The sequence below is a fragment of the Rhipicephalus microplus genome, chromosome 8 (genome assembly GCF_043290135.1).
Source record: "Rhipicephalus microplus isolate Deutch F79 chromosome 8, USDA_Rmic, whole genome shotgun sequence".
Lineage (NCBI taxonomy): Eukaryota > Metazoa > Arthropoda > Arachnida > Ixodida > Ixodidae > Rhipicephalus > Rhipicephalus microplus.
The window spans coordinates 109412596-109439291 of record NC_134707.1 but is presented as its reverse complement, the minus strand read 5'-3'; the positions used below and the strand labels follow the sequence as shown (position 1 = coordinate 109439291).

Here is a 26696-nt window from a genome sequence, read left to right as displayed (position 1 = left end):
TCTTTTCAGTTAAATTTTCAACATTCGAATAAGACGTTCTGGCCAAGGAGGTATAACCTCCTTGGTCCTGGCACATTCACCATACGATGTGATCCTTTTTTTTTCTTTGTCATCTGCCCACCATTTTTACTATGTATATATATATTCCCGCAATCTGTGCAACAAAATGGTTGTATGTGTGCCTTCTGTCCTATCTCTGTCTTCTTCATAAAAACGTTCCCTGTGCTCTAAAAAGTGTATTTCTTTCAAAAATGCAATACCAAGCAGCCCAAGTAGCCATTCTTTTGATATTGCATGTCGAATAATTATATGCATACCGCAAGACTGATTGCCGTTTACAACCACAGCTTTATAGTTGTACTACTCTTTTACGAATTTCGAGGGTGGGCTCCTCCCTGCGTTTCATTAACACTATAGAAGTGCGAAGTCTGAAAGAAAAGTTTTCTCGTATATGCTGTCCATATCGAACACTCAGTTTTAAAGATTTATCCCCAGCTAAGACGTGCACGGTAGATATTATATCACGAATACGAATGAACAATAGGCATTTCAAGAGAATGATAGGGGATTGAAGACATTCGTTTCTGTGACAGGAATTTAAAGGAACAAAAAGTCTTTCATGCAGCGCTGAACAGAGTTTCAATGTTCCAGTAAGAGGTTGACCTGTGGTGTTGCTCAGCTGTAGGCGTCTTGCATGCACCTTGACTTGCAGGCGTCTTGAATATTCAATAATTAAAACAACAAAAATGATCATTTTCTCTTCCAACACGTCGTTTTTTGGGATTTTCCCCTTAACGCAGGTTATTCAAAAATGCTTCAAAGAAAATTGAATCGGTTGTTCAAATATGTCTTCTTCGGTTACTTATTCAAAATTTTCTAGTATTCCCATGTCCTAATATTAACAGACCTCTGTGCGTACGCAGCTAGTTTTTGATGAATGCGGGAGCCTGGACGTTTTTCTAAAAACACGTGCGCCTGCCCTAGACTATTGGGAGTCAAATTGCGCACGCTTTTGCTCTGTTTAAACTGTAAGATAACGCATGATAGTGAATTCGTTACACTTATAGGATATACCTAAAAAAATCACAGTTTTGCCGCAAAGACGAAGCAATGAATGGGACAGCAATAACTTGGAAATGTGCGCCGAGAACGGCATGCAGATCAAAACGTGCAGCGTTTTGCTCACGCACAAATGACGCACGAAAACAACACACACATGATGAGAGCGAACTACAACGTTTACAACTTGACGCTTAACGTGCTGTTTAAACAAAAACGACGCACGAAACGAAATCACAGGTATAGATATGAGTGCGAACTGACGAGTGTCCCAGTTGTTACTTCGCTGTGTATGAAATCGCGCTTTTTTCGCAAACGGGGCCTGATCAGTGAGCGAAGTTGGCCTTTTCGGCCCAGGCTACTAACGGAATCATTCCGGTGAAAGGCCAAGGCATACGTTTTTCCCAAGGAGGATTAAAAAAAAAAAATGCGTGAGTGGAAACTCCCGCAATGCCTTGCCAGGATAAGTGAAGCCAGCTTTTGCCACAGCCAAGATGGCGGAAACATGCTCTTTTCTGATAGTGCCCACTTGAAGATCAAGCGGCTTTGATATGTTAGGTAAATGCTGCGTTACTTCTATAATAAAAGATAGTTGTTCCCGACGAAATAATACACAGATACGAGTATGGGTGACTGAACTTCCCAGGAACTTTCACTCCAATAAGAGGCTCACTATAGGAAAACTAGTAACACTAAGATGCACTTGGAGCACTGTGTTACCCGAAAAAGTTTCCACATTACACTCGTGTGGCATGCGAGAGAAACGCTTCGTTCTTAATCGCTGAACGGTGATACCTTATTATGCCTTTAGTAAGAAGGCCGCTGCAGCCGCCTTCTTGCCTTGGGCACGGCTTCACTCATAGGCTATGATATCCACTCCAGCAATTTTTTTAATCCTCCTTGGTTTTTCCCCATTGGAGGCTGAGCTGCCTGAGCACAAGGAGGATATAAAAACTTGCTGGAGTGGAAGCGACGCCCGTCAGGTGACGCCAGCGGCAGCCATCTTGCCGGAGGCAGAAAGCGCGCTGCCGGTGTGTCGCCTCCACGCTTCGTTGCTGGTGCACGCTGTTCTCTTGGAAGTTTTCAATGAGTGCAAGTCTTGCTCTTGGATAATGGTTACCTCCTGCGTTGCCTACGGATGCACAAACAAGCTGAAGAAAGGTTGTGGCCTCACATTTCACCTGTAAGTACATGAAATGCGTGTTCTACTCGCGGTCATTTCAGCCGCATTGTAGTTGCTTGCAGGCCCGCGCATGAAAGAGCAGCAAAATGGCATTGTGTGTACGTGTGCCGCAGTTGATTGTCGTATATTTCTTGACAGGTTTCCAAAGAATGCAGAAGTTCGGAGTCTTTGGGAGCGGGCAGTTCGCCGTGAAGGGTGGCGCGCTAAGGATGGAGACCGCCTGTGCTCTGTACATTTCACTCCTGAGTGCTTTGACCGCACTGGGCAAACGACGCGACTGCGGGTGGGAAGTGTGCCCACGTCGTTTCCAGCTTTTCCGCCTCATCTGCAGAAACCTGTCAGTATTACTGCCATCGTTGGACGAAAAGCGTAATGTTTAGCGTGCATAACGCATGTGGCGTTACGGCCGCTACATAATACTTGTTCCACGAAATGTTGCGGGTATACGTGGCATTTTTTGCGTGCCGAGAATTGGCGGTACTGTGGAGGGGTAGCTGTAGATTTAGCATATCGTTACCGTGTTTGCGTTACCGTTTACCGCGTTACCGGACTCCGCCGGCGAAGGTGAAGTTACCGGTAATGGTAACTGCTTCACCTTCGGCTTAACTGGTGATCAAGATACTTATTTATTTATTTATTTATTACTACTGACCTGTTTACCAGGTCTTAAGCAGGAATTGGCATACAGAAATGTTTACTACAGAAACATTATTGACATCTACAGCATACTGACAGTGGTTACAATTCAATACTTAAAGGCACATCCGGCGAATGGAAAGTTATACCAGAGCTGGTGCATGTCCTTTTTGCTGGCACACAATGTCTCGTGCACGACTATGAAAAAGCTTGTTACTTAATACATTTATTATTTCTTCAAAGAAAATGTGTAGCTTAATCGTACCCACATTATACGTGTGAGGTTTCATTTAGTTTTTGCGCTTGCTGCCTTTTTGGCTCGTCTGAGAAAACGTATGCTTTCAAGCCCAGGTCAAACAGAACCGTCCCGACCCCAAGTCTCGAGATTTCCCGCCCCCGCCTGGTCCTGAGTGTTCTGGGTTGTGCGACCTGCCTGGAGCTGAATATTTTCCTGAAAACTCGCCAACCAAACAGTTCTACAAAGACAAGGTCTTTTCCTCACAAGAAGAGATAACCCAGTTGAAGAAGAAGGTCAAAACACTGCAGCAAACTAAACGAAGGCTGGTCAAGAGAAATGTAACCGCCCAAGAAATCATCAAAGAAATCAGAGAGCGAAAACTCTTGTCAGAAGAAGGCTCGCATGTGTTTTCATCTGTTTTCTCGGATGACATTCAGCAACTACTTTGCAGGGTGGGCTATGAGCAGAAGGGCAAGTACCCACCTGAGCTGCGAGCATGTGCACTGACTTTGCATTTTTAGTCCAGCCGCGTACGAGTATGTACGATCCAAGTTCAACGAAGCCCTCCCATCCCAGCGAACACTAAGGGGCTGGTACAAGTCTCCCCGCACTGCTCGTTTCGGCTATACTGTTCGCATATATTTTTAATGTTTGTGTGATTGTGTTCTTCCATTTTCGAGTTTCTCAAAGCGTTATCGTAGGCTATTTCGCCACCAAAAAGCAAAGAATAAATGCTTACAACCTGACAACTGTTTTTATTGCTTTGAAGACGCGAGAAACTGCACCTGCTGCTTAGATAAGCGCGAGCGCAGCTGTACTCGGCTGTTTCTTGCCTCTGCCAAGATGGCCGCCGGCGGCTCGGCGTGGCTTCACCCGCTCCCATGGGTAAGCATAGGCGGCTTCCACTCCAGCAGGTTTTTATATCCTCCTTGCCTGAGCATGAGCGCACATGGATGGATGGACTAGATGGATTGATATGGTTGTACCTTTTAGATCGGCGGTGGCTAACGCGACCTAGCCGTAATAGTTAGTAAACCAACAACTAGATTTATCCCTTTTTCCTCTTTAAATAGTGAAGTTCAGGACTGGTACTTTGCAGTGAAGAATTCAATTTTCACTCGTGCCTTGATTTTCACCACCAATCGGATAACCTCATTCTAGTTATTTCTACCTGCCTAAAGTCTCTTTTGCCCTCGCTGTTCCTCTTCGCCATTATCTTGAACTATAAGGTAAAGTCCTTCACAGAACACTATCAGATGTTCGGCAGTTTCCTGCTCCTCCCCACACGCACTGCATAACGTGTCAAACCCTTCGTATTTGGCCCAATAAGTCTTGGTTCGCTATACTCCCGTCCTGGCCTCAAACAGTAGAGAACAGGGGCAGCGCCAGGGGGTGGGCTGGAGCCCCCCCCCCGAAATTCTCGCCTGCCCCCCTATGCCCACCCAAGTGGCCGGAAGCATATATTGAAAACCTAGTAGGAGCAGAGCTTGCCCCCCCCCCTTGAGGAACTCACTTTTCGTGGTTGCCCCCCCAGTACAAACATCCTGGCGCCGCCCCTGGTAGAGAACTACCCCAAGCGTTATCAAAGAAGCTTTCCTTGGTGATTTCCTGCTTAAAAGTTTGATAGATCTATAGCGCCGGCTTCTTTATTATGCCACTTCTCCACATGTCAGTCTCTTGTTTCCTTCACCTTCTTCTTAACCGATAGCTCTTTTTTGGTTTGGTAGCCTGCTCTTTTCTAAGTATTTACCCGTCAATTTTCTGGTTTGATTCCTCCATTTTGTATTAACAACCCAAATGTACAAGTAGCTGAAAACATTCCTAGCCCAACGCTCCTCCCCCATTTCTCTCAATCGCTTCTCAAATTTTATCTTGCTGCTAGCTTCCCTGCTCTCAAATGTGATCCATCCCATATCATCTTGTACTGCCTGATTTGGTGTATTCCCGTGAGCTCCTAACGCAAACCTACCTATTCCACGCTGCTTAATTTCTAATCTTGCTTGAACTTCTGATCTCATGTACAAGACCGCACTGCCGAACGTCAGACCAGGAGCCATGACCCCCTTTCATATTCCTCTCACAACGTCATACCTATTGTAATTCCACAGTGCCTTATTTTTCATCACTGCTGCATTCATGTTCCCTTTAGTCGTCACGTATATTTTTTTGTTTCATTAGGTACTCGGTCCCATTGCTTATCCATACGCCCAGATATTTGTATTTATCTGTTATTTCTAGCATGACCTCCTGTATCCTAAGCTCACTACCTTCATTATCATTAAAAATCATGACTGCTGATTTTTCCTTACTGAATCTGAAATCTAACCTCCCTCATTACCGCAGATGCTCATCAATCTCTGCAAACCTTCATTGTCATCGGCTATTAGCACTATATCATCTGTGTACATCAATGCTGGTAGTGCCTGTTCAATGAGTTTTCCTTGTTTGACTAAAGAGAGGTTGAAGCCAAGTGCACTTCCCTCTAATTTGGCCTCTAATTCTTGTAGGTACATCATGAATAACAAGGGAAGCAAAGGACACCCCTGCATAAGCCCCCGTTTAACCTTTGTAGGCTTGGATACCCGTTTTTCCCGCTTTATAACCACCTGTGTACTTTTATAGATATCCTTTAAAAGATTGGTGACTCCATCTTTCTCACCTAGTGCGTCCAGTATTCCCTGCAAGTTCTCTTGAACCACGCTATTGTACGCTGCCTTGATATAAAAAAATGCTAGCCACAGGGGCCCGTGTTCCTTTTCTGCTATTTCGATGCACTGCGTCAGTGAGAACAGATTGTCTTCCAACCTCCTGTTTCTGAAACCCATTTTGCAGTTCCCCCAGCACCCCCTCATCCTCTATCCATGCCTGCAGTCTTTCCTTTATGATCTGCATTGCCAGCATGTAGACCACTGATTGTTTATGTCAGCTTTGTCCCCCTTTCCTTTATAGATCATGCTCATCCTGCTAAGTTTCCATACATCAGGGACTTGCAGCGATTATTATTTTGCTCACTGCCTCTCTCAAAATCTGCTTAGACTTCGGACCCAATGTCTTTATCAGCATAACTGGAATGCCTTCTGGGCCTGTCGATGAACTAATAGGAGCCCCTAACCACTACGCTCTGATGCGTACATGGGGCAAAGTACGCGTGGGAAATAAGCGCGCCCACCGGTTGTGCCTTCGCGATCTCCTACGACAGCGCAGCTCTGACCGAGTGGGCTCGCCCAACGCCATTTCGTGACGCCGACATGAGCTCTCGCTCAGTGGTGCCCTGTCCTGGAACTCCTACGACCGGGTCCATCTTTCCTATCTCCTCTCTACTTCAGTCGCTCGCTGTACTGCGCCCCGCTCTCAGCTTCCTCTTTTAATTATATCCTTTTAATCCCTTCTTACCCCCATCCCTTGTGAGCTAGCGTTGAGTTGTCGCACTCTTATGCAGACAGTTATGGGGCTCACTTTTCTCTTCTTTTCCCTTTAAGAATCACACAAGTGCGCGTTCGCGCGTTGCGACGAGCTGGGTGCCGAGCATGGGCAGCTTTTAAAGAGGATAGTCTTTCTTGGGAACCTTCGATGGAAAAAGTTTCGTCTGTCCGTCTGTACATTTGTCTGTTTCACTGCCTTAACGATATCTCAAACGGCACTAAACGGCCAACCCCATCCGCGGCGCCCACCAATATTACTCAAGGTTTATCGTTCATAGTGTTACGATTGTCAATTGAAAAAGCAAATATTGCGCACATTTGAGGCACCATAACAACACGTCTATGTTTTGTATGTCTGCCTTTATACTAGAAGAGGCACACAAGTAACTCTAAGGACTATAGAGTTTAACGCGCTGCGCTGACAGTGCAACGCGATGCTCAAGAAGGTGTTTCCAACGCTTTGCTACGACGGCACGGTGGTGGCACCTGCCCGTCCGTCGCTTTGCATTCTGCACCTTATCACCTCCGGGTCTGGCGCGCATTTTTCTCCGCGGTCACGCACGCCTTCGTTTTCGAAGATAACTGACAGACGGCGTTCAGGCCTAACGTGCCAAACAAGGAAAACAAGGAAAACTCATTGATCAGGCACTACCAGCGTTAATATACGCAGATGATATAGTGCTATTGGCCGACAACAAGGAAGGTTTGCAGAGATTGATGGACATCTGCGGTAATGAGGGAGGCAGGTTGGGTTTCAGATTCAGTAAAGAAAAATCAGCAGTCATGTTTTTTAATGACAATGAAGGTAGTGAACTTAGAATACAGGAGGTCACGCTGGAGAAAACAGATAAATACAAATATCTGGGCGTATGGATAAGCAATGGGGCCGAGTACCTAAGAGAACACGAAATATACGTGCCGACGAAAGGTAACAGGAATTCAGTGGTAATGAAAAACGGGGCACTGTGAAATTAGAATAGGTATGATGTCGTGAGAGGAATATGGAAAGGGGTCATGGTTCCTGGTTTGATGTTCGGCAATGCGGTCTTGTGCATGAGATCAGAAGTTCAAGCAAGATTAGAAATTAAGCAACTTGGAATAGGTAGGCTTGCCTTAAAAGCTCACGGGAATACACCGAATCCGGGATTACAAGGTGATATGGGATGGACATCATTTGAGGGCAGGGAAGCAAGCAGCAAGATAAAATTTAAGAAGTGATTGAGAGAAATGGGGGAGGAGCGTTGGGCTAGGAAGGTATTCAGCTACTTGTACATGAAGAATGTCGATACAAAATGGAAGAAGCGAACCAGAAAATTGACTGGTATATACTTAGAAAACAGCAGGTGGCCAAACCAAAAAGAACTATCGGTTAAGAAGAAAGTGAAGGAAATGGAGACTGACATGTGAAGAATTGGCATGATTAAGAAGTCCGCACTAGAGATATATAGAACTTTTAAGCAGGAAATTGCCAAGGAAAGGATCTATGATAATACTCGGGGTAGTTCTCTACTGTTTGACGCCAGGACGGGTGTATTGCAAACCAAGACATATCGGGCCAAATACGAAGGGGTAGACATGGTATGCAGTGCGTGTGGAGAGGAAGAAGAAAGTGCCGAACACTTGATAATGATTTGTAAAGGGATTCACCCTATAGTTCAGGATGATGGCACAGAGTTTTTCGAAGCACTGGGGTTTAGGGAAAGGGAGGCAAAATAGACTTTAAGCGAGTAGAAGTAACTAGAAGGAGGTTATCTGATTGGTGGCTAAAGTCAAGGCACGAGTGAAAATTAAAGCCTTCACTGCAAAGTACGAATCCTCAACCTCATTATATAAAGGAAAAAAAATATATATAAAGCTAGTTTTTGGTTCATTGAGTATTACGGCTTAAAGGCGCTAGCCACCGCCCAATCTAAAGGACACAGCCATATCCATCCACCTTTCAGAATACCATCATAGCCTCCTCTATAACTTTGTGCCCGAGCGGTCGGTCCCAACGTTTATAGATACTTTATAAAGTATCTATAAACGTTGGTCGACCAACGTTTATAGTATCTATAAACGTTGGTCGGTCCCTCAGCGCCGTCCCCCGAGCTATTATGGGATGCGAGCGCTCCTGGCGGAGCGCCGAGGCGCAAAACGAGAGAATGGATGGCAGCTATGGAGAAAAAACCGGCTTTGAGTAACTACCGAAAGGGCAAAAATGAAATAAGGAGGGAGGCATTTTACGATAATTCAAGGGGAAGCGCTTTACTGTTTGAAGCGAGATCGGGTTGCCTTAGAACGCGTAGTTATAAAGCAAGATTCAGTAAAGAAGAAGAACAATGCACATGCTGCGGGAAAGATAAGGAAACGGCGGAGCATGTTCTGATTGAATGTGGAGATATCCACCCAGGTGTACTCCTGTATCCGTCAACTGAGCTCGTAATGGTTCTAAATTCTCTAAAGAATTACGCGAAAGTTTTCCTCGCAAGAGCGAGAAAGATGAATCAGCCCCTGAAGGCTGCCGTTGACAACGCCGCGCAAATACTACAGAAACGTGACAAACTCAAGTGCTCGACCCCGGGACATCATAAAAAACTTTTGGAGGTTGTGCTCGTGAAGTTTCTCCGCCCACTTTTTCTGAACTTCGCGACGAGTGTGACTGACAAACACGACTTGGCAAAAGATTTTCATGTCAAACCATTGTCTCGAAAAGTGCTCAAGCTTTGAGCGCGAAATCAAATAACAAAGCTCACATTGCATTCTGCATACAGTGCTTGTGTTAAAAATTTGGTGTGTGCGCACTTCTTAACGTATACGCATAATCCAATGCAATGTAGACGGTTTCTAGACCGTCATAAACGCAAGCGTGCATAAGCCGCGTCGTCTGCTGTTATTATGGGATCGGTGCGGCATCTGGCGGCGAGCGCCAAAACTATAAGGGACGGATGGCGCGTATGTATTTAGCGCTAATGCGCGGGCACAAAAAAATATAGGAGGCTATGATACCATTCCCCGATTTTCTTGCGCAGAACATCGAATAAACGTTTTGTTCCCTCCCTCCAGACGCAAGACTATCGTCTTTTGACGACATTTGCAGTGGAACAAGTCGAGTTGCGCCAATTTTTTTTTTCTTTCTTGAGTTTTCTTATATATTGATACATATACATATATGGTGCATGATGGCAGCAGAAGCAACATTAAAAACTAGTCGAGACTGCGCGTATATTTAATATTGCAATAAAATACACGAAAAATAGTTTTTCTGCTCTTAGCTTTATTGCTAAATTTTTTTTAGCTTCTGTTTGCTGCTTTTACGCTTTTATTTAGCCATTTTTGATGTTTGACATTTGGCAACACTGACCGTAGCGTCAAGTGGTACGTGAAGTGAACTGTGACGAAGTGGTAGGTGTTCTGTGGCTTTACGCTTATCACGCGCGCTGTTCGAGAGTTTGCGACCTTTCCTTGCATGTTGTACGCGCATACCGTCTACCGAGGTTTCGTGTGTGTTTTGGCGCCTTTCACTGCAACTCAGAATGAAGTATACTTCAGCGTTCGTGAGTACTTCGTCGTTGTTTCGTGGTTGCAAACATTGCTTTCGATCGAAGGCACTGTTGTGCAGCTTCAGCAGAACTTGTAGTGGGTCTAGTCGGTTCATAGCAATATAAGAAGAGAACTTTTTTTGGCGGAAACAATACGGAAAAGAGAAAAAGCGCTTCACTGCGCAGATAAGCGTTTTACTGGCGTGGCGATTTGTTTCACGCGTGTATACGTGTGCCCATTTAGAACCGCAGGCTGCGATGCTATTTCTAAATTATTGCTGGCCGGTTTTGACCTGTGTGAACAGATGCTTAAATTAGAGTCATAAGAGCTTGCATAGCGTCCCCCTATATTTGTAATCGATTCAAATTTAGAACCAGGGTTCCAGCTGCAATCGAACCCCGGCCTCCTGCGTGTGTTCCACCGCACAGCTACGCCTTCGAGGCGCTATTTCACCGGGCTGCCTTTGCTTTGGAACGAATAAAGGTATTCATGCCATGTTCAGTATCGCATGTCTCTCACCTGCATGCATTAGCAGCCTAAAGAAATAAAAAACAAGAGTGGACATTCTCATAAACCCCTGCGGCCCAATCGGCACTAGTGCACCTCGTGGTTGGTGAGAGCATGAGCTGCTGTACTTCTGACCCGCCCAGATAACCCCTCTTCTGCGCCCACGTCTAGTTTGCACCTTCTGTCGCTGGGGCTGTTGCCGACGGGCGGTGTGGTGGTAGTCAAGATCTGTTCGCTGGCATCATCTTCAGCGTTTGTGGTCATATTTTGGCCAACAAAGCACTCATATTGCATAAATATTATCTACAAAAGCAAAGTAAGTCATAGATAAATATACTAGAAGTCTTTTAGAATTTTTTACTATATAATTAAATGTCGCAGCACATAGGCTGACCAACGTCATTTTTTTTTTTCTTTATTCATACATATCCCCGCTTTGCCAGAGGCGTTACAGCAGGGGGGTTACAAAGTTGAAAAAAATACATCTTCATTAACACTGCACACTTGCTTAGATGTCAAACAATTCCATTCGTTAATAGTTTTAACAAAAAACGAGTTTGAATACAGGTTCGTCCTGGCCCGGCACGGCTTTATTTTGTGTATGTGGTCTGTACGTTGAGATATGTAATCTGGTCTTTTTAAGTAAGTGTCGCTGTCTAGTCCCGTTTTTTTATGAAATATCTGGTATAAAAGCTTCAAACGCAATTTTTTGCGACGGGACGACAGTAACTCCCAGTTTAACTCCTTTTTCATTTCGGTACAACTCTGCTTTTGTCCGTACCGACCCAAAACAAACCTGGCTGCTCTGTTTTGTATTTTTTCTAATTTATTTATCAAACCTGTTTGTGTTGGGTCCCAAAGAGTACAGGCATACTCCAAGATTGGACGAATACAAGTGAGGTAGGCCGTGCTTCTAAGGTTAGGATCTGCACATCTCAAGTTCCTTTGAATATAATTCAACGCTATCGCGGCTTTGGAAACCACATAATCCACATGTGCATTCCAGGAACAATCATGCGACAGCAATACACCCAAATATTTGTACGAGTATTTTTTATCTAATTTATTTCCTCCTAGACAAAAATTTGCATCAAATATTTTTTTCTTCTTTGTAAAACACACATGAACGCACTTATTTGTGTTTAACTTCATTTGCCACTTAAGGCACCATTGATGAATACGTGCAAGATCGGCCTGCAATTCAAGGACATCATGTTCTTTCTGAATTTTTCTGTAGACTACGCAATCATCAGCAAAGAGCCGTATACTTGAGCTTATATCTTTGTTAATGTCATTTATAAAAATTATGAATAGCAGAGGCCCCAATACAGATCCCTGGGGGACGCCCGAAGTGACCTCTAGAAATTCCGACTTAGTACCATTCAGGACAACACATTGGCGGCGTTGTGACAGGTAATTCTCTATCCAATTAAAAATTCTCTCATCTATATTAAATATTCGTAATTTTTCGAGGAGCAGAGGATGCGAAACAGTGTCGAAAGCTTTACTGAAATCTAAAAAGATGCAGTCTGTTTGCCCACCTAGATCAATTTCGGATACTAGATCGTTGTAGAACTCGAGAAGCTGGGTCGTACAGGAAAAGCCCTTACGAAAACCGTGTTGAGTCTTTGTTAACAAATCGTAATCTAATAAATGCTTCATTAGAGCCTTATATATTACATGTTCAATGATTTTACATGATATCGAGGTAAGCGAAATAGGTCTATAATTCGTGACGTCTTTTTTAGGACCTCCTTTGTGGATCGGGACTACATTTGCCACTTTCCAGTCTTGTGGCAACTGGCCAGTGCTTAGTGATTTTTCAAAGATCAGGTAAAGGTAGAGCGAAATGGGGTCATAAGGGCCTACAGGCTCCCACGTGTGTCACCAGTGTGCAATAAATACTTAAGCGCACTGAATAGCTTACTTGACGAGCCTTCTAAGTTTGCAGAAATGAACGCATATATGCCAGTTGTTCAATCTCGGACTGCGGGAGTTCTTACTCCAGCACCGTCCAAACAGCCATAGAGAAGCAGGTGAACCGGTTTCAGGTAGCGCCACCAACAGTGAGTGATTGAACGAGAGCGGGGACACGGGCTCCCATATGAACCCCGCTATTTGGGCAGGTCAGGAGTACAGTAGGTCGTGGGTGGGAGCAACTGGCCTGTACTTTTCGTTTCTGTTGTTTCACTGGGGCAAATTTTGGATTACTGTGCGCAACCGACGCTTGGCTATGGTGAAAGTTAACAATTTCAGATCACTTTTCTCCATAGAGATGGCAAGGCTATTGTTTGTCGCTTTGATTTATCAATTTCCTATTTTGTCTAGCTCAAAATTTTTTGTGCAAATTGAGGTCATGGCATAATTTTTACTTTGACTAAGGTATAATAGAACGTGATGCAGGTAGTCATAATTCACTATACGGCTTTATTCATCGCGCTTGTCTTTCTTTTGGAACAAGCGCTCAATCTATACATTTATGTTTTTATTCCAAGGCAACGTAGAAGCTGAGCACATAAAAAGCACAAAATGAGAAGAGCATCACGAAGAAATGCTTTGCTATACTGTATGCGTTGCACAATGTTCACGTCTTGTCTCCACATACAGCCGCAAACTGTATTTTTAGCGAACGTGGTTGTCGTCACTAGCTCCAGAAAAAGGTTACAACTGCACGAGAGACACCACATAAAAAACATCGAAACGCACCACACACGAAGCGCAACATATGTGGGCGTGTTTGTGTTTCTTACATGTCTTATTGGCGCACTTGTAACCCTTTTCTGAATCAATGACCCCACTAGCCCAACAACATGTCATTCAACAAGCTTCTCTTGAAAACGTGCCTCACCTTCTATCTCCTTCACGAAAACACCGAAGGAGCCAACGTCGATGAAACTTTCCCGCTGTGATGTCTTGGCTGGTCGTATGCTGGTACGTCGGGTACTCTAATCGGTGCAAATTGTAGAGGCTGTTTAGGGCATTGCGGCTTAACAAAAATAGCCACGTTTGTAAGATGTGTTGAATAAATAGTTTTTATGTATAATGAACATGCCAATAATGGGTGTCTAACTATTATTTAGTAATAAAGCATTCCGTTGGATTGATAACTTTTTTGTTTTTCGCACTTGTATATCCTGGCGTTTGGTGAGAGCACTAGTTTCTTATGTAGTCGTGAAGTATTTCCTGAGGCCAGATTTGGCTGAGTGTCCACTCTTATAAACTTTTTCTTTCTCTTAATTTGCAGTGCTCATACTGTCACATTGCCACGTCTAATTGTGAGCATCCTCTCGAGGGAAGTTCAGTAAATGACACAGTGGCGGCACTTCGCTGTCGCTCTCTTGTTCGGTTGGGCTAGTCTCAGTGTGAACGCGGTAGTAAGAAAGAAGAACTGCGACTTAGCATGTTTTTTACATCAATGAACAAACGGGGCTCCTCCGTGACATGAGGATAGTTTGGGGATTCGTCCTTGCTAGACATGAAGCTTTCGTGAAAATACGCGGCTACCGGCGCTTTCAGTTAGAGGCCAAAGTGTATACATATAAGGTTTGTGAGGTTTTCTGTAGCAACCTTAGTTAAACGTTATCCTCCGACTTTTTCAGTGAAAATTCATCACCTTGTTTTACTTGCACATAGATGGCTTGCACTGACGTCGCTGAAACTGCCATGTGGGAGTACTAGCATGCGCGGACGAGGCAATTTTGATGTCACATGCTAATGCCGCTGCTAAGAAAGCATGCTAACGAGGCCATCAAAAAGAGTGGTAGCCAGGTATTGTGTGAAGACCACCGTGAGGTGACATTTCCGGTATGTCGTTACGAAATGCGCGCTGGGATTAGAAGCGGTCTTTGACATCAGCCGGCGAGCGAAATGCGAAAGGGAATGTTCTCGTCATCGTCTGCTTGGGTTTTGAAGTTTGAGGACTCATAGCTTCCCTTTCCGTGCATCAATTTCCATTATTTTTGTTGCATTCGTCTCGGTAATCATGGCTAAACATGTTCCGCTGCTAAATAAGGCTGTTTTAAGAGTGTCGCAGGGCCTCTTTGAGAAACTTCTCGTTCCTGACTGTGGAAATCATGGTGACGGTGTAATATGCTCGGAAACCATCGGCACATTGAACGTGTTGTCTCGTACATCTGCAATTGTGATGACCGCTGGCGGCTCACCGCTAAAGCAAATCTGCCGAAAAGAGGCTTGGTGCGGTCTACATTGTAGTTCCGTTCATTCGTAAGTCACGTATAGTTGGGCATATTGCCTCAGCGTAGGTAGGTGTATTGCCTCAAAGCAGGCGTTGGCCAAATTGCATGAAGCTGGCACAGCCAAGAACCTGAAGACTGAGAGGTGACGTGGGGATCTTTTCAGGCAACGTGCCAATTTCGGTGAATGGGCAATATTGATATAGAAAACCTCAATGTGAATCATGCTTATTTTAGCACGCTTGTCACAAGGAGGCAGTGTATAAATTAGAAGCAAAAGGTTAGGAGACACTTGAGGGATGCCTTTAAGAGTAGAATGCGATAGTGTAATTGAGCGCCATGTGCATTGCTTTCTCAATTGCTAGCCTGATGTCGGTTCTCCATGCATGTCGCAATTGTGCTGTAAAGAAACAAATGACTGTAACGATGGCTGTTTCAAGCTGGCTTAGAATGCCTACTGCGGGTGCAGTTGTTGAGTGTTCATTAAGGCAAAACTATACCTTTCACTGTGTATCATCTGTAAGGCAAGATGTGAACCTTCCTAGCTGCTCACATTGTTCATGCTTTTGCTGGTGATGATGGTTAAGTATGTCTGAATGCCTTGAGATGAGTTCGCCTTTAAAACACGCGCTTGTTGCAAAGCTCACATGCTTTGTTGCCGTGTGCAATTCTGTGCTTCTGCCATGCAATATTACATGCATTAATGAGGCTCGTTCTACTACTTGGCATTGTTATGGTGTTTTTTTTATTCTCAGCTACTATGGCTACATTTAGATGGAGGTACAATGCTGGAGGTGCATATTGGGATGCATGTTAAAAAATCCTGGCTTGCCAATTTTTTGGAGTTGCTCAGTGTAGTGCCTTTCGTAATCAAATTGTGGTTTTAAGACACAAAACCCTCGCAGTCATTATGAAGGTCGTTCTTTCTCCCACATTCCGACAGTGCTGTATGCTTCTTGGACCAATAAATTGTAAGTGCACAGACAGATGAGGACTAAAGACACGGCGACACACAGACACTAACTTTCGACACTTTTATTGAAGCCCGAGGAACGGAATGTATAAGTGCAGACGTCACTTTACATGTTGCCGACAGAGAAGGACTATGACGCCGTCAATGACATCGCGTTCAATTCAATTCTCTGGACTAAACTGTCTATTTTTTCAGCTCGAGTTATTTCCCATGCGAGTTTTCTTTTGCTTCTGTTTATAGTTGTGCATTTCTTAAACGTTGAAACGTTGGTAAGTACTTCTTTTCCACATTGCAGTGTACATTTCCTCAGCACTGAAACACCAAGTTCGTCACAGCCATCACAACTCCTCATTCAAAACGCCTGCCCACTTCTGTCTAACATTCAGGCCATTGTTCCCTGAAGCGACCATTTACACACCTCCCCCTATGTCCTACATATGTGTTGCCACATTAAATAGACAAGCTGTAAACAACAAATTCCACACAGTTGACGAACTTCTCTTTATGTTTGCTCTTGCAATCTTGATTGTGAGGGGAACATAGGTTCGTTCTTCACAGTTTTTTAACTTTGTCAGGAGTAGAAAAAGCTGCTTTTTCTCCTTAGACGTCTGGAATTTTTCGGGCTTAGATATAACATTCGTTAAAAGTCAGTTAATAAACTGAGGGGGCATACACCTGTTACAAAAATGTGTGCAATCAAAGCATAAATATTTAAAGTTTTTTTTATTATACACGCATGAAGCATGTGTGAGTCATGGTAATAGCATCGTTACAACTGTTACTTATAAATTTTTTTTGCTTTTTTTGGTTGTACCTAAGTATGTACGTGAGTTAAAGTGGCAGCATTGAGGAGTTGTTTTGGTGTCCGAGTGTCAGAGCACTCCCGGATTTTTTTTAGCCCACATGCCCCTCCTATACGCCTTCTCTTTTCTTTTTTGTCATTTTCAGACAGCGGCCCTCTCAGTTCCTATAATTATTCAGCAATGGTCTAGTTCATTTGCATTCTTTTTTGTTAAAGCACTTTGTGTATTCGTGAAAAAAAATGACACACTACTACTACTACTACTACTACTACTACTACTACTACTACTACTACTACTATTACTATTACTCCTCCTCCTCCTCCTCCTCCTCCTACTACTACTACTACTACTACTACTACTACTACTACTACTACTACTACTACTACTACTACTACTACTACTACTGTCAAATATGCAATTTGTGGCATTGCAGGCAGATTTCACACACAGATGCTTGTTAAAAAGGTATAGGCTAAAGCAAATAATATCCACAATAACAATCTTGACAAAATGTTTAAATATAAGCGTTGGCTAGACTGTGAGAACAGACAGTTTTCAAGATCATTCGAAACTGACCATTGCGAGTACCCTGATCGGCGTCATCATCAACCTTACTATACCCACTGCAGGGCAAAAGTCTTTCCCACGATTCTCCAACAAAGCAGGTCCCGTTGCGGTAGCAATGTTAGAACTTCTTTATCTCTTCTGTCCACCTATCATTTTGTCATTTGTGTAGAGTGAACATTCTGACTGCCGTGAAACATTTATCACATGAACTTCTATTGTACCAACCTAGACATCACATAGCATAGTGCCTTTCGCTTCTTTGTGCATCTAGGCGATTGCTTGTTTTCTGACTGTCATGAGTAAAAGCAGTGATGGAAGTGCTGTTACGATTGCTCCAAACTGCCCCAAAAGAAAAATGATGGTCTAACTGTGAATACCTGTTATTGATTGTTCAAAACCTGCTCCGAAATAGCATTGAGAGATTGAGAATGAAGAAGCTGTACGCCCAACTCGTAAGCCCTACAGAAACACAAAGATCTGTATACTATAACCCTTGTGGGTTGCGACTGTGCAGCATTATCAGCTCTAATTTTATTTAAATCACAGGAACTGCATGCCAAGCATGTAGATCATATAGCTGTTACTTTTTTTTTTCCACTGGACATGAAGACTACGTCAGCGAATTCTGAAAACGAGCAAGGTAGCTTTGTTGCCATTTTGATTTATCATCACGAGCCTGACTACCCCCACTGCATGGTAGAGACCTCTCCCTTGTTCTGCGAATCAAATCAAATCAAGTTTTATTATTTCATAATAAGATGTACAAAAAAAGAATATACGAAAGGAGGTCCTGTAGTGTACACTGAAATGGGACCTCCTATGAAATGTAAACACAGGTATTTGATTAGCAACAACTGTGTAAAACTAAGAGAATACAAGGTTTAAAAATGAATTACAGATACATATAAATGATGATGCCCTCATCAACTATATGCAGTCAGAAATATAAATTGTAAAATATATTTATATACTTCTATATAAATAGCATGACATAAAAAAAAAAACGAGAGACTGAAAGAGAATGACATGGCGAGGGAGAAACCGGTTAGGCAGAAGAGTGAGTGTCGCATAAAAAAATTTTTTTCAATTTATGGCAAAATTTATGTGGTTCTCGAATTTTCATTAGAAATGGCACTTTGTTCCATAATGATATGGCCGCAAAGTGAACTGTGTGTTTACAATGATTAGTTCATGCTTTGAGCAAAATGAAGTTATTATGCTGCACAAAACGAGTTGGGTTAATATTTAGTAAAGGTGATGAATGAATTGATAACAATATTTGTTTATTAATTACTTTGAAATGAAAAGTGGCGAGATTGAATTTTACAAGGCTGGCAGCATCGAGAATTTTATTTTCTTGTAGCAACTGCTTAGCATTGTGGGTGGGCGAACTAAATGTGATTAATCGAATTGCCTGGTTATGAATGATTTGTAGTGGTTTCAGATGAGTGGCGTACGTCTTACCCTATGAAGTTATGCAGTAATTGATGTGTGAATGCACAAATGCGAAATAAAGTGAGAGAAAGACCGGACGTGAAAAAATTGGACGTGCTCTGATAAGGATGCGTATTCCGTGAGATAACTTTTTTTTAAGTTGTGTGACATGGTTTTGAAATTTTAAATGATGGTCAATATTCACCCCTAAGTAAACACATTCTTCACTTGCCGGTAATGCATGGTTATCAATGAATATGGGCGGAATGCACGGTGGCGATTTATTTTTTGGTGAAAACAAAAATAATTTAGTTTTAGAGGGATTAATAGTAAGTCTATTAGTCTTACACAAACCCAACAGGTTATGGAGGTCACTGTTAAGCTCATTTATTATTACTGATATATTTTCATTAGAGTTAAATTGTAGTGTCATCAGCATATAATATGCACTTGAAGAAGGTAAGACAATTAGGCAGGTCATTAATCGTTAATATAAATTAAAAGTCGCAAGGGGCCCAAAATTGACACCTGCGGTACATCTATATTAGTAATTTTAGGTTTAGAATAAGCATTGCATATACTAACGACTTGATACCTGTTTTGCAAGTAGTGCCATAGCAGCAGTAAAGGAGGACCAGTTATGCCAGTTGAGTCTAGTTTAATTTTAAGAATGTCATGATCGATGGTATCGAATGCCCGTGTAAAGTCGACGAATATAAAGAACCTGCATATTTACCATCATCAATGGCTTTCTTTAGTTGGTCAGTAAGAGATATAAGTGCTGATTCAGTAGAATAACCTGATCTAAATCCAAATTAATCTGTTGAAAGTATATCAAAGTTGTTTATATATTTTAACAATCGTTCCTCAATAATTTTTTCAGTGACCTTGCTAAATAAGGTAAAACACAGATCGGTCTATAATTGGATACTAATGAGCGATCTTTTTTTTTTTTTTAAACTGGAGTTATTCTACCTTGTTTGAGTTCTCGCGGAAAAGTTTCCGTTTTAAACATGAGGTTGATGATGTGAGACATGACAAATGATATCGGTTTACAGATTAATTTAATATGTCCTGGATGAATGTTGTCCAGCTCAGCGCAGGTTATTTTTAAATTATGAATTACTGATGCAACCTCATCAGGAGTAGTTGAAAACATATAGAATGATTGTGAAAAGTGTTAGGGGGCGTATAAAGATTTCTGTGCAGGTGGATTGACATCAGAAAATAAAAAGTAACCAAAATCATCTGCAATCGTAAGTGGCGTAAGATAAGTATTACCATTATGGTATATTTGTGATATATTATCGGTTGCTTGTTTTCTATTCAAAAATGAATGCACTATCTCCCATTTTTTCTTTACATCAAGACCACATTTAAGTATCTTTTCCTCGTAATATTTGGCTTTAGCTTCTTTAAGTCGACCAGACAGTGAGTTGGAAAATCTCTTATAGCGCACACGTAAGTTTACATTGAAAGGCTGTCTTTTTGTTTTTTTTTCACGTGTGCGCATCGCTTTAAGGAGATTTTCGGTAACCCAAGGGTTTCTCGGAGATGCCACTTTCTTTTTGCATTTGCGCATTTGGGAGCACGATTAATAATGTGATAACAACTTTGTCAGAAATTGTGAGTAAGCTAACGGCGGGTCATTAGTATTAAGAACAAAAGACCAGTCACCATTGGAAACGGATTCTAAGAATGATTTTTTTGTCAAAAACGAGTTTCGTGTAGCAATTGGAATATGAACAGTGAGCAGATATAGTGCGCAGAAAGATGGAGAAGTGGTCCGTAATGTCTGTTCCAAGAACTCCTACGTCAGGTGGATACAGAAGATTCGACAATGCATGATCGATCAGAGTGCTGGAACCACCGGGAATAGAGCGAGTAGGGACGCTAATAAAGCATTCGTAACCAAAACTATGAAAACAGGATAAATAACTAAGAGAGTGCACAGATGAATCCAATAAGTTTAAGTTTATATCACCCATAATTATAGGATTTTTATTCTCTGTAGATAGCTTTGGCATCATTGTTTCTAAGGAAATGCAAAAATCAGATTCAGAGGAAGAAGGTGATCGGTAAATGCAACTGAATATGAAATTTCTAGTATCTATGTTCAGAAAGTTGGGATCGAATTCTAATCAAACTGATTCGCAATTCTCAGTATTTAGGGTGAGGTCGTGTCTGCGTTTGTAGGGTATATCAGGCGAGATATAGATAGCAGCTCCACCATGATTACTGGATAGACGGTAGGCGTATTCAGATTTGTACAAAGGGAAACAATCCAAGTTCTTATCAATGTCACTAAGCCAGGTTTCTGAGACAGCAATTATTGAAAAAGTAAAAGAAAGGGTGAAAAGATGATTAGTAAAGTCATCGTAATGTTTACGGAGGCTGCGTGCATATAAATGAATAACAGAACGATTACTATTCCTAAAAAATTTGTTTAACCCACTCGAGCTGTATTATGAAGCCATGATAGGAGGATGAGAGTAAGGCAGGTACAAATCAAAATCAGATTAGTTAATTACCGCGAGGTCCGATTCCTTGGCTATGCGGTACACTTCGGTTTTCTCAGCTTTTCTAACTTTGATTTGGCAGTTGCTGATTCACAGATATTGCCATTTGTGTTGTTTTTTCAAAGCCAATGCCCTCGAGAAGAGCGCCTTGTTTCGTGGCGTCAAGTGCTCATTCACATAGACAGCACTGCCAACAGAAGCTTTCACACCAATGTCACTTAGGTGAAGCTTAGCTTTGTGTGCCTTACTGACTTATTCAGCTTTTTTTGGTCGCGAACAAAACCTAGCTACGATATTTTTCTTGTCTTAAACTTAGTGGGAACTCGGTGAGCAACATCGAAATCAGTCGCCAATACCAGGCACCCAATTTTTGCGCCAATGGTTTACATGAGTGCAACGCAGTCTTCCCCTTGGGTCCAGGGAACGCCCCTCACCTCAACATTGCTCATTCTAGAGTATTGTTCGAGCTCGGCCACCCTTAAGGACAGCGCTTTGTTTGCTTATATGAACTTTTTGTTATCTGTTGTAAGCTTCAAGTTTTCAATCACGCAGTTTTTCAATAATGTCATTTAAAACATGCAAACTTGATTCCAAGTTTTCTACTTGTTTCTTTAGTTCGACAGCATCAAGACCAGAGGACTGAAGGTTTACCAAAAATTTACCGAGAATATCGTCAGTGAGTTTGCTGCTTTCATTTTTCAATTTAGCCTCAAGTGCATCTAACCGCTTGGCAAGCTCTGCATTTGATGGCGTTTTGCTAGGAAAACGGCAACCAAACAACTGTACAAGCAAAGGTACAGGGAAAAAAAAAGTGGTGGCAATGACGGGAAACAAGTGAAAAAGGTGCGTAAAGTTTCACAAAACTAACCTGCACATGCAGAGAAAAATGCGTGAGACGATATGCTGGATTCACCGTCGCTACCACCAGTGAAGTCTCCGCGATGGCCCTGCTTCTTGTGAGTGGCGTTACACGAAGTGACGACACCTGGCGGACTTGTGGACAGCAGATGAAGCGGATAACACCAGACAAGCTTATGGGAAGCCGTTGACCAGAATAAGCAGGTTCGCTTTCCACCTGGAAATGTTGACCGCAGGACGAGATAGCTGGACATGCAGAGAAAAGTGCGTCAGACGATATGCCGGATGCACCATCGCTGCCACCAGTGAAGTCTCGGGGATGGCCCTGCTTCTTATGAGTGGTGTTACACGAAGTGACGAAACCTGGCGGTCTTGTGGCCAGCTGATGAAGCCGATAACACCAGTCAAGCTTATGAGAAGCCGTTGACCAGAATAAGCAGGTTCGCTTTCCACCTGGAAATGTTGACCGCAGGACGAGATAGCTGCACATGCAGAGAAAAGTGCGTCAGACGATATGCCGGATGCACCATCGCTGTCACCAGTGAAGTCTCTGGGCTGGCCCTGCTTCTTATGAGCGGTGTTACACGAAGTGACGAAACCTGGCGGTCTTGTGGCCAGCTGATGAAGCCGATAACACCAGTCAAGCTTATGGGAAGCCGTTGACCAGAATAAGCAGGTTCGCTTTCCACCTGGAAATGTTGACCGCAGGACGAGATAGCAGCACATGCGGAGAAAAGTGCGTGAGACGATATGCCGGATGCACCGTCGCTGCCACCAGTGAAGTCTCGGGGATGGCCCTGCTTCTTATGAGTGGTGTTACACGAAGTGACGAAACCTGGCGGTCTTGTGGCCAGCTGATGAAGCCGATAACACCAGTCAAGCTTATGGGAAGCCGTTAACCAGAATAAGCAGGTTCGCTTTCCACCTGGAAATGTTGACCGCAGGACGAGATAGCTGCACATGCAGAGAAAAATGCGTGAGACGATACCGGATGCACCGTCGCTGTCACCAGTGAAGTCTCTGGGATGGCCCTGCTTCTTATGAGCGGTGTTACACGAAGTGACGACACCTGGCGGACTTGTGGCCAGGCGATGACGCCGATAACACCAGACAAGCTTATGAGAAGCCGTTGACCAGAATAAGCAGGTTCGCTTTCCACCTGGAAATGTTGACCGCAGGACGAGATAGCTGCACATGGAGAGAAAAATGCGTGAGACGATATGCTGGATGCCCCATTGCTGCCTCCAGTCGTGTGCTTTTTGCTAGTCGCACGCTATACGTGCAAACTTTTTAATCTCATCTGCCCACCTAATTTTCAGTCTTCTTCTCAGAGCTTGCCTACTCTCAGAATCTAGTCAATTAACCTTAATGACCAGCTGTTATCCTGCCTACATGCCCGGCACATGTTCATTTCTTTTTCTTGAATTCAACTATGATATCTTTGATGCCGGTCTGTTACCCGACTCACTCTGCTATGATCTTGTCTCTTAAGGTTACATCTACCATTTTTCTTTTCATCACTCGCGTGGTTGTCCTAAATTTAAGTTGAACCCTTTTTGTAAGCATGTAGGTTTGTGCTTCGGTTACCTACTGCTTATTTGGCAACAGTTATATGGGACTGCGGTTATTTCTAAAATGTAGTGGTCAGATTTGTTGGTTTGATCTCATTTCTGCCACAAGTACCGGTAATTTATATATGTGCCTGATTTATACTCCACATTCGACAACTAACCAGTTTCTTGTTTATTTGTTTCTTGCGATTTGCATTGACTGTGCCTATTTCCTTGTTGCCAATCAGGCAATATTGCACGATGCCATTGACTGTGCCTATGCCTATTGCCTTGATGCCAATCAGAACACTGGCAATGTCCTAAAAAAAATATGCAGACTCCCACTATGACATTGATGTGGATATGAGCCTCCAGGACACTGGCCCTGGACAAGAGCCGACCCTCATCGAAGTTTGACGCCAATGTCAGCTAATGTAAGTTTGTTCCAGCTCGCATGTTTGCTTTTCAGTCACAAAGGCTCAAGGCATGCCCGGAGTTCACGTCACACGTTTGTGATTCCAAGCAGGCATTTTGCACTCCATTCTAGTTTTTGTTGAGAAAGCTCTATTGCATAGTGACAAGTTGTTCGTATCAGGGATGCGAATAGTGATATGTGTAAAGCAATACACTGGTGACAGCACCCGCAATAGTGTCCTTCTTCTTGATAAAGTGCCCTTGAACCGCTCCAATTTCAAAGAAGTGTTTGCTTTCTTGCCTGGATACCTTTCCTACAGGGACAATCTCCACCTCACCTCTTTTCATAAGCGCTTGGATGTTGTCAATACTAAGCACGAAGCGTACTAGGATTTCGTCTTTTTTTGCTACACACGTTTATTTATCTTCTCTTTCGTAGTCAAAAGTGCAGAAAATAAGGTGAAATCAGTTGATGGCACAGTTGATTACTGCTGAAAAGTTGGTTGACACAAATTTCTTTTTTTGTTATCAAAAGGACACTTCAATATTGAAACTAAACCTTATCTTGTTCCCAGGCCCTCCAGCAATGTCAGATCATAGAATCAATTTGTGTTTTTGGGGCCAAAATGAAATCTTGATGTGTACGCTTATTTTTTTTTTCCACTAAAAATAAAATAGGGGAGACAGTTGCCAGTACCAGTACTGAATTTGAAGAGCATAGAAAGCTTTGAAGAATGCATTAAAATATATCGTGAACATTGAGTATTGCTATAGAGTTGTATGTACATTGTCATATTGTTTGAAAATACATTGTGTACCAGTTACTTCATATTGCATACTATACAACCATCATAATATATGTATGTTTTTATAAGCAGCATTTTAAAATAATTTTTTTGTTCTGGATCAATATGTATTTTTTTTTAATGTTCATTACAATATGTTGTACATGTTTTTGTTTTATGTTTACATTTACTGTACCCACCCTGTTACGGCCATGATGGCCAACAGTATTTGGAAATAAATAAATAGTTACGTCAGACAATGCAGAACGGGCAAGCGGCTACATGGCAAAGCTGGGTAGAAAACACTTAACAAACGTGTCATAATGGGCCAAACGAAAGCTCATTTCATTATGATGTCGCATGGACCAACCTTTATCATCAGGAATTCTGCCGTAAATATTGGAAAGGCCTGCAAAGAAAAACACATTCCAAAGCACACAGTCTCTTTCTGACCTGACGGCACAGCACATGTGAGGTAGTCTGTATATGCTATGCCGATGATGCTGATGACAATGAATATGATGACAGTGATAATCACAGATGGCTGGCTTGTGCAGTATATCATGTTTCAATATGCTCTACGACGCGTTTCGTATGACTGGAAACAACCAACAACCAGCAGGGTAACGTGCCCAGACCTCGTCTCTGTGAACTTTAGGCTAGATCCGATACCACAAAATAGTAATAATGAAGGCAAAACGAAATTCACAACTCAACAAACTTACCATTGATCACCAATAAAAAAATCATGGCATATCCACGGAGTGAATTATGATGAGTGGAGCGAAGGGTTTTTCTGTCCATCCGTCTGTGTGTCCGTCCGTCTGTGCACGCGTCATGCATCCGATCGCGTTTGTGAATGCATACAGTGCACGGGTAACACCGACGAGACGCGAGCCGAGGAGACTGAGTGCAAGCATCAACGCGCCCTCCACCCTGCTTTGTTCATGCCCCGCCAACGATCCGCCACATATGGCGACTATCCAGGAGACTGAGAGAGGCACTCGTTTTCCGCATACCTAAGCACAGCCCGTGCAGCAGCCATTCGTAGAGTTAGCGGTACAGTGCCATCTAGAATACTCCCACTCAAGTGCAGTTTGTATGTACTTCTATGAGACATCACTGTATATTATACTGTTCGGGAGATACTGCCTTCTCTTCTTTCTCGTCTCTTCCCTCGGTTATGCGTGACGCATGACAAAATTAGACTAAGAGGACCTTTGCCCCTAAAACTACACCGCTGGGCACTCATATACATGTGTGAGTGGTCAAAGCTACAGGCAACTACGGCAACACTGAACAATTCCACTGCTTCACCCACACACCATTATTCACTGCGAGGATATGCCGTGATTTTGTATTGTTATTGAATACTCTGGTTGGTGTCCTTTTTCCAGTGTTTATTTTCAAGTAGCATTTTGATGGCATTGAAAACCCTCAAATTTTTTACAGGTTCCGAAATGTGCTTGAAGTTGATCTATGCACTTCTGTTCAGCCAGTTTTTAGCAGTTTTTATTTGAATAGTTCTTTGCAAATAATAATGCGTGTAGACTTGCATTCAAAGGATTTGTGGAGTTATAAGACATGGTACAGGTGTTGAATTCATTACAGTCTATAAATGCATAAGAAAGAAGTTAATATTGGTTTCACTGCAGTGCAGGACTGCTGTGCCATAAAACAACTTAAGGGAAATCTGTAATGCTGTGAAGCCACGCTTCTTTACTTCGGTCTTTTGTTTTAGTGTCTTTTTTTACCGCGTGGTTTGGAGAACACTCTTTTTATTGCTGAGCTTGGTGAGTTAAAGGGACACTGAAGGGAAACATTGAGTTGTTTTTGACTGATAAGCTGTACTCTGAGAACTCTGTTATAAGTTTCACTTTCATAAGTTCATTATTAATGGAGAAATTAAGGTTGAAGTTTCGTTTTTAAATGTAGCGGGGTAATATTCGCACGTGACATTGGAAATTTCACAATGTATATTTTCTATTTTCACGCCAGTGGCTCCATAAAATTATCTGAGACTTCGTATGTGA

General features: G+C 42.7%; 1 protein-coding gene and 1 pseudogene across 1 annotated transcript; both read left to right on the top strand.

Moving 5' to 3' along the window:
• LOC119165681 (uncharacterized) overlaps window positions 1-26696 on the top strand; it is a 108271-nt pseudogene that overhangs the window by 43915 nt on the left and 37660 nt on the right.
• Window positions 1991-3865, top strand: LOC142769324 (THAP domain-containing protein 2-like). The gene is made up of 3 exons (XM_075872474.1): window positions 1991-2242; window positions 2381-2579; window positions 3230-3865. Exons 1-3 carry the CDS (start codon window positions 2172-2174, stop codon window positions 3635-3637), a joined length of 678 nt encoding a protein of 225 aa, XP_075728589.1. The 5' UTR covers window positions 1991-2171; the 3' UTR covers window positions 3638-3865.

Bases quoted from the DNA above. Each gene is read 5' to 3' on its own strand.
- LOC142769324 (XM_075872474.1), top strand. From the start codon at position 2,172: ATGGTTACCTCCTGCGTTGCCTACGGATGCACAAACAAGCTGAAGAAA. The intron at 2,243-2,380 runs GTAAGTACATGA...ATTTCTTGACAG, and splicing joins TGTGGCCTCACATTTCACCT to GTTTCCAAAGAATGCAGAAG. The intron at 2,580-3,229 runs GTCAGTATTACT...TTTCAAGCCCAG, and splicing joins CGCCTCATCTGCAGAAACCT to GTCAAACAGAACCGTCCCGA.